At 42.3% G+C, this 9,037-nt stretch overlaps 1 protein-coding gene across 1 annotated transcript in view; it reads left to right on the plus strand.

Annotated features, from left to right (window-relative positions):
* The first annotated feature begins 4,657 nt into the window (after positions 1-4,657).
* Positions 4,658-9,037, plus strand: part of IL7R (interleukin 7 receptor) — a 14,586-nt gene continuing 10,206 nt past the window's right edge. Inside the window, exon 1 of the mRNA XM_009076645.1 lies at positions 4,658-4,762. Coding sequence (XP_009074893.1) covers positions 4,672-4,762 — 91 coding nt within the window. The 5' untranslated portion in view covers positions 4,658-4,671. The remainder of the gene's footprint in view (positions 4,763-9,037) is intronic.

Below are 9,037 nucleotides of genomic sequence, written 5' to 3' on the forward strand. Positions count from 1 at the left end.
GAGCTGTCAAGAGATGCTTCCACCAGGGAGCAGATACTTGGAACAAAGTTTTTGAAGCAGGTTAGAGTAAGAAATGTCAGGAAGGACCAAAAAAAGTACGACAAGAAAATTCTGAATCCTTTTTTTTTTTTTTTTTTAATATGGAAGTCTTCCTCCTGACATGTGAAGCTGGCTGGAAGATTTCTGCTTCCCAGCATATCTGGCTAAAAAAAAATTAAATCTTACTGTGTAGTCTGTTTGAGCATTTACCTAATACATGTTCTAATGAGATTCTGGTTTATTACTTGCCTTAACTTTACCAAACACATGGCTAACAACAATAGAAGGTAATAAACATGGTAAAACCTACATTTTTTAGTCTTAGGCACCAATCTGTAACTTATATATAGGGGTATTAACATCTCAATTTCAAGAGTTAATTGAATTGCATAATTCTGTTTCAGAGTTGCATGACTCCCCATTTTTCTTTCTGGCAATAATCTGAAGAAACATCCTATGGCACATTGTTTTGAAGGCGGTTTAGGATGTTCTTTTATTGAAGCTATAATTTAATGAGATTCAGAAGCACATTAAATTTGTGCACAAATGAAATACTGTATTGAAGGGAGTGGACCTAGATCAGTGTTTAAAAGCCCTCTAGAATCACCTCTTATGGCCCTTACGGGGAAGGGAATTTGTACCTTTGTCTTCTCCAACTTTCTATGTCCTTGGGCAGCAGTGCAGAGCAGATCATGGCAAGTCAGTCAGAGGGACAAGCACCCTCATTCTTTGATATAACAAGACAATTTATTAATAGCCCAGGGAACAGAGGAACCCCATGTCTTAGAGAGGGTCAAGAAGCCAAACAGCTCCTGCCAGCTATGATCAACAGGAGAAAAGTTCCCTCCCAATCCCAGGTTGGACTCTGGGTTTACCCTTGTTTATCTGAGCTCCTCAAACACAAGAATGTCTGTCTTCTTCAGCCATCGGAGTTTACATGACTCATCTCCAGTGCTGCATATTGCGATGTGTCTGGAGGACCTCCTCCACTTGTCTCCCACAGATGCTCTGGGATCTTGCTGAACTGGAACATTTGAAAATTGTTGATGGTAGAAGGAAGGGATCTACTAACTTCGGCTTTCTAAAATGATACTGTTAGCAGACTTAAATTAAGCATATGTGCAGAAGCCTTTTGCATTTTTTTGAATAAAATCAGACTAAAAAATACTTATGCATTCTCAGGAGAATAAAAAACAAGTGAACAAACAGTATAAGGGGCAAAAAGAAATGCTAACATATAGATGACTTGCCTGGTTAGCCATTGTGAATAGCTGCAACAAAAGTGGTAATCCAAGAAGGCACTGGACGATGTGGAGCACTCAGTGGGAATTGCTGAGAACCTGATGCATTGCATGGATTGCATACATTTGTGCCCCACAGGACACTGAAAAAACTGCTTTTCACAGTCACAGGGGTTGTAAACTGGACTTTACTGATGGTTAAATATGTAAGGGTGTCTAGGGTGACTCAGAAGCTCCAGAGCATTCAGACCCAAAGAGAACTTGCACATCAGTTGAAGTACAGGCTCATTTTTGCTAGATCTTCAAAACTTACTTGTTTAAACTGGAGGGGTTTTTTTGTTGTGGGCTGGTTTTTTTCTTGTTGTTTTTTGTGGAACTTTGAACTAGGAGGCAGAAGCAGTGTAAATTTATTGCAAATGAGAAGTAATCCAGCTTTCTTTTAGTCTCTCCTAGGTACTAACTCTCCAGCTGTCCAAAGATTTAGACTCACATAGATTTGATTTCCTATCCTCTGGGCGTAAGAGAAAGGCAACAAGGTGAGACGAATGGACTCAAATATCTCTTAGAAATCAAACAGTCTCTGAAGCAGAGACACAGAAGTAAAACAAAATGTACTTTTACTTCAGGGTATTTCTCTATACTAGGGGTTTTTTCTTTTCATTGTGGTCCCTCATTTCCCCACCCAGACAAAATGCAGCCATGACAACATGGAAATCCCCTGAGCAGCATAGTTCTGATAATAAGATTGTTCAGGTTAAACAAAAATATTATGTCTGAAAAGACTTGTTCTTTTAGTTTGCTCCAACTGAAACAGGAAAAAATGAAAAAAAAAAAAAGATCAAAGTGATAGCCCTGTCAATTATAAACAAGACAAATTTAAAGTGCAAAGGTGACATTTCTGGATAACGATCAATTTGTACAGGACAACCCTACTATAACAACATTTCTGGCTGAAAATGAGGTAGAAATTAGCCTGAGGAATTCTAGACTAATATGACATTGAAGATTATTATGCCAGGTGCTGAAATTCTTAACTAAACTTTTAAAAAGCAAGAAAGGGATGGCCCTTAAGGATGTGAAGACACCAGAACCCAGTCTCACCAAATGAAGTTTGGCTGCAATGAGCTTGGGCCAAACACAGAAAACTCAGGAGAGAGAGATGAGAACAAAGTACTGCTAAAGTCCCACCAGCTGACTCAGAAGGAGGCTATTTCTTGAAGGGATAAAGTGAATTTGACTGTGGCACAAGTTATTCTGTAAGTGAAGTCAAGCTCTTGCATGAGGGTCAGTCAGGCCATGGTGGTGCCATCTTCAGTGGCTCCATGGCCCCCTCACCATGTCCAGCTCCTGCTCTGCTTTGTGTGGGTCATCACTGTGGCCTGGCAGGTCCCTATCCTGTTCATGGGTTGGAGATATTGTAAAGGTCAGCCAAGCAGATATCTACCTCTGCCTCACCTTGGGCTCTTTTTGAATTCAGTGGAGAGAAATAAATGTATTTTGAGTTTTGTATTTTGTCTTTTGAATGTCAATATTAGGATAAGATGAATCATGCTCTTCACTGGCCAGCGAGCAGCAAAGCATGAAAAGCTCTGACATAGCAGTATAGGCTGTAAATGCCTAGGCACTGGCCAGTGAATCAAAACCCACCCTTCTGTATCTACCTAGGCTTAGTGCACCCTCAGGGAATGCTTTGGTGGGGAGCCCCAGGATCCTATCACAAGGAGGGCCTTGACACAGATATTGGAGATACCCATGAACTCTTGTGGAAAGGAGGCCATTCCTTCCCATTAACACAGTGCAGGGGAGCCCAGAAACAACACCTTGACTACCCACTGCCCCCTGCTCAGGGGAGCAAGTGACACTGCAGGATAGTCCTTGATGTCCTGGCAGGAAGAACACTTTTCTAGACATGATGCCTGAGCTTTCACCACTTTGGTGAACATGTAAAATTATTTCCTTGCAAATGAAAGAGCTGATGTGGCTTGCATGTTGAGCCTCCTTCTTATAGTGTCATCATTTTTCTGTTCGCTCGTGCATTGTTACCAACTTTGCCCTCAGTTTCCTTTATGCCTCCAACCTAAAGCTTTTTTTGGTGCAGCCAGGTCTGTGCCAGAGTTTGCTCTTCTGTTTCAGTTCTTCAGCTCACTTGTAGTTAGCCACATCAGTCAGCTCTGTGCACGGCCCTGCTTTATGCTCTAGTGTGCGTTGGTGTATACAGCCACAGAAAGTGTGCAAAGGAAATATTTAACACCTCTTTATCTTTCACTTTCTGACTGTGTTTTGTCCAAAGCCTGAAAAAATGTGAGATGTGGCACTTTGTTCTTAGGAGGCAGGTTTTGCAGGATTAGTCTTATAAATCACAGCTTTTCTGGGTCAGCATTGCCTTACGCAGGACTTCACAGTATCACACAGAAGGGTTTGGGTGAAAGGGACCTTCGGAGAATACCTAGTTTCAACCCCCCAGACATGGGCAGGGACACCTTCCACTAGACCACATTACTCAAAGCCCCATTTGACCTGGCCTTGAACACTTCCAGGAATGGGGCAACCTCAACTTCTCTGGGCAACCTGTGCCAGTGTCTCACCACCCTCACAGTATGGAATTTCTTCTCTATGTTTAATCTAAATCTATTCCTTTTTAGTTTAAATCTGTTGCCCCCTGTCCTGTCTCTACAAGTCCTGGTAATTAATTTCTCTCCATCTTTCTTATAAGCATCTTTTATATATTGAAAGGCCACAATAAAGTCTCCCTGGAGCCTTCTCTTCTCCAGGCACAGAAGAGGTGTTCCAGTGGTCTTATCATCTTAATGGCTCTCCTCTGGACTTGCTGCAGCATGTCTATATCCTTCTTATGTTGGGGACCCCAGAGCTGAATGCAATTCTCCAGGTGGTGTCTCACAAGAGCAAAAAATCCCCTCCCTTGACCTACTGCCCGTGATGTTTTTGATGCCAATAGTTAAAGAACAAACAAAAGCACTCATACCTAGTGGACCAGTGCACCTCTCTTGAGAAGAAAGTGGATACAACGAGTAAACTATGCTTTCATGAAAACCAGCAGCACAAACCACACTTGCCAAATCAGGAGCACCATCCATGAAATGTGCTCCAGCCCCACTGGACTTTACCAGGTTTGCTCCAATGAGTCCATGGACCTGATACAGAAGGTCCTTAGTTTTGAAGTGGGAAGGCTGTTTCAAAGTAAAAGCTCAGCAATTATCTTCGTGCTGGTTTCCTGCCCTCTGCCACCAGCCATCCTCTGCGTGGGCATGTTTACGTTTCCCTTCGCCTGAGGTCTCTCTGTCAGGCAATGGGTTTGCTCAGCGGGCGGGTATAAAGGCGGCAGGCGCGGGTTTCACACATACATGCACTGCACACATGCAGCGTGCTCAGAATGACACAGCCCAGTACAGTGCTGAGCATTTTCGCCATGTTTCTTCACACCACTTTTGGGGAAAGTGGTTGTACCTCAGCAGACGGTGATGGTGAGTCATTTCATCTTCATCTTTCCACTCATCTATGATCTTGAAAAACCTACCAGTTAAGATCTCCAAAATGCAGCTGCTGTGTTAAAAATGTTTGGGTTTTAACTTCAAGTCTCTCTATTAGTGCCAGTACCTAAGGTGGAGGTAGAGCTGGAGGTTGCCTATTCAATTTAATCCCCTAAAGTGCTGTCCTTGTTATGTCCAAATCCATATGAAATGAGGGAGACCACAACTGTGTGCAGAGGTCATGCAGCATCAGACCTGTTATTGCTCTCTCATTTTAACTAGTGTTCATGTGAATAATTATACCTGGGAGCAGGAAACCACCCTTCTTCAGCCCATGGTCACTCTTAGCTGCCATTGGAGAGGGGTGAAGTTCTGGCTTCTTTTGCTGTTCACAGTTTCTGCCAAATAAAATGTTTCAATGTAACTCAAACTTGACCCAAACTGTTCCACTTCAAAAGCCAAACTTACTTTTTCTGGAAGCAGTTGCATCAAGTCTATCTGGGGGATAGTCCCAGTCTCCCTGGTAGTAAGGTTGACGTAGCAACCCCACTAAGGGGTTCTCACAGCCCATCACTAACAGCAAATAATTCTAAATTAATCAACAGTTTAAATTTAGGCTTATTGAAGATTTCATGATCTCATTTAGAGAAGTGAAAATTATTTAGCAGCATCAAGATTAAAAATAAAAACATAAAGAGCATCAATAAAGCCACAGTTTCAGTCAGTCTGCTGTTCCTTTTCTCCAGAGGGAGTTGAAAAATTTGACTTGCAAATTCAGTCTCAGATCTGTTATTCTTACTTGTCTAATACTAAACAAACAGCAGTGGTAGAGTTTGTTGTACTGTGCCTGAAGGACATGGGCAGTTGCTCAGTTACTGGTAGGTTAGGGCTCCATTGTTCAGCCACAAAAGAGGTTTTGGTTTTTGGGAAGAGGATGGCTTTGTCCCTATGCTGTCTCACAGTTAAGGAGTCTCATCTGAGACTGTGCGTGATGTGTTGTAACGTGTGTATGTACACAGTTGTCCATACATGTGTATATACATGATATGCATCCTAAGGTTTTTAATTAAAAGAAAACAGGGACTGGCTCAGAACTGCATCTAACCAACTTGGGTCTTTTATTTGCCTTTTATTCATACAATATGCAGCTGTCTAAAGCCAGTTTTGACAAGCAGCTATGGCGATGAATGTTTAATGCTAGTGATTTATCATTGGTGTCACTGAAATCTTAAGGGCTTCCCAAAAGCAGATATGATCAGAACTTTGTTTTCTTTGTCACTAACTTCAGTAAATCAATTTCCTCAGAATTAGAGACAATCAGATTGCAGAAAATCCTCACTATACAATTAGCAGCTTGTATGATTTCTTTATGAATCTCCTGGATTTGGCCAACAAATTAAGCAATCCAGAATACAATCACCCAGGTGCTGTACCTCTGCCTAGCAGAAGTGGTGGAGGAACCCAAAAGCCCTGAGAGAACTACAGGCAGGGCTAAGAAGGGGCAGCCAGGGAGGTGCAGGAGGGCATGGGCTGGGGAAGCAGGAGGCAGCAGGCTGTGGGGTCTCATGAGCAGGTTGTTTGGCTTCAGTGGTCCTTCTATCCACACCTGTGTGGTTTCTCCAACCCACATCAAAACCGTTGTGATTAAAATAAGTTCTGCCTGAATCACATAAGCACTACAGATCTCACATTGCTCTGTCTATGGAGATAGTCACTTCACTGACTTTGGAAATCTGGACACTGACTCTTCAGTGCTTAGCAGTGCCTTTGGCTTTGCATGTTATTGTTAGTCTTGGCGGCTTTAGAGCTTGAAATAGAAGCAAGTCTATAGCATCTGCTAACACCCTTCTCTTGGTAAAGGCTTCTGAGGTTCCTGCTGCAGTTTAAATCATCCTGCTGGATGTTGTCCTAACCCAACAGAGAACCATGGTGATATAAAAAGAGATAACCAGTGGTATAAGAGTCCTCCCCAAGTCCTGCCTTGATTTCATCAGAGCCAGGCTCATGGTGATGCTTGGTCTGATATTATAATCTTGCAAATGTTTAATTGATTGAAGAGTCCTTAGCAGTATGAGTCATGTCAGAATCATCAAACATAGGAAATACGTTTGTGCCTGGTAGTTGTGAGGTTTAGGGAAGAAGTGTGACTGAAGCTACGTGCATGCTTATGTCAGAAAAAAGAATTAGTCAGACCATGGAAAACCACAGCAGAAAAAGCATTTCAAATTGCTTACTTAACACTATAAATGAGGATTAATTATCATATGTTCTATGGTTATGATGTTATTTCCATGAATAAGGAACCATGTAATCACAATGTGAAAGTTCAGAGTCAAAGAGGTAAAGTCAGCTTTCCTTCCAGTGCACCAGCAAAGCTGCACTGTGCTGGTTAAACCTTAAATGCCTCTTTGAACTGCAAGACTAAACCTTTTCTTTCTTTTCATTTTGCAATCAGCCTGATGGAGAATGAATTCAAATTTTTGTGACTTTTCAGTAAAGCAGTAATGAAAACTGAAGGAGTTTTTTATGATATGCCATTTATTAATAGGATGATGATCAGTTTTGTGTGTTTATGCAAAGTCTGATATATGTAGTTTTCATATACAGAGAGCACCAAGCAGTCTTATATAAAGAAAGATTAGTCATCCTAGTCCATAAGTTTTAGTATTGCCTTGAGTATAAACCAGTAAGTCCCCTGGCAGTTGCAAGTAAAATCTTGGAGAGGCTTAAAATGCTGCACATCTGTGCACGCCAGCTTTGGGTGCATATATCTCTGTAAAATATGGGGTTTTTTTCCATTTTGCATAGATTCATTTCGGCTTATTTGTTATCCACCTAATTCTGAATACATGTGTGTTTATATGCCTACACTTTTACCCACAAATATGCAGCTGTAGATGCTACAAGTTTCTGTACATGTATGCCTGCCCGTATGACTCAGGGCTGCATTGGACAAGACCATCACCTGTGTGAAACTGCTGCAGGGCTTGTTCTAGAGTTGCACCTCTCTCTCTTGAACATGATGGTTGAACAGAGCAGCTTTGTACAGAACCTGCTTTGTGCATGCACAGGTTTTCCCCTCAAAGCAGCAACATTGCTGGAAGACACTGCATTTCATTATCCGTCAGGAAGATCTGTGCTCCCACAGCTGTGGTGAGAAGACCAGTAAAAATTTCTTAGCACTTCTTGCTCATGGTGATGAATGGTCACTAAATCTTAGCCCATGGGGGATAGATCTGCCTGTGGGTTCTGGATTAGTGCAGCACCAGATGCTCCCATCCCTCCTGCTGCCCACCACAGCTGCTGGTGGAAATGATCCCCTTCCTAGCCTCTGCTTGCACTGGTTCTCTGTGTTTCTCTGCATTCCAGACTGACTTTCAAATTTCTTCTCTTACTCAAAATCCAACTCCAGATGCAGATCAGCTCAAAGGCCAGGAAGAAGCACTGTTGATAGTGATGGTCTTGACTTTTATTTTACTTTTTTAACGTTATTTTATTTTACTTTTTTACATTTTTACATTTACTTTTACTTTACATTTTAAGACGATCAAACAAGTCTCCTCTGCTTCCTCCCTGCTGACAAGCTATGACCCTTTAGGATCTTCAGATGTGCTCCTATGCTGGAGAAGGTCTGGGTCTCCCTGCACACTGACAATATTGGTCAGGGTTAATGCGACATCACCATCAGGACTCTGAATCACAGTATCCAAGTTACTGGTCACCACTCAGTGATCCAAGTGGGTTACAGCACCATTATTTTCTCCTGAAGTGATTTTTCATTGGAAATGTTTCAAGGGGCATTTCCCTGCTCTGTGAGTGTGAGTCACTGATATCCCCAAAGCAGATAGGACAGGGGGGAACAGTTTTAAACTAAAAAAAGGAGAGATTTAGATCAGATGTTAGGAAGAAACTATTTTCTGAGATCACAGTGAGGCACTGGAGCAAGCTGCCCAGAGAAGTTGTGGATGTCCCATTCCTGGGAGTCTTCAAGGCCAATTTGGATGGGTTCCTGAGCAACCTGATCTAGTGGGTGTCATCCCTGCCCATGGTGGGTGGGCTGGAACTAGGTGATCTTTAAGATCTCATCCAACTCAAACCATTCTTGGATTCTGTGATTCTTTTCTCGCTGCATCAGGTGTCTTGGATGGCAAGGCCATATCTGAGGGATGGGTAGCAATGGACTGAGCATGGGATCGAGGATAGTCCCTGGACACAGGGAAGTGGTTTGTGTATCATCACAGCTACCCTGAACCATTGGTGAATGGAGAC

Source organism: Acanthisitta chloris, unplaced genomic scaffold (assembly GCF_000695815.1).
Source record: "Acanthisitta chloris isolate BGI_N310 unplaced genomic scaffold, ASM69581v1 scaffold16606, whole genome shotgun sequence".
Taxonomy (NCBI): domain Eukaryota; kingdom Metazoa; phylum Chordata; class Aves; order Passeriformes; family Acanthisittidae; genus Acanthisitta; species Acanthisitta chloris.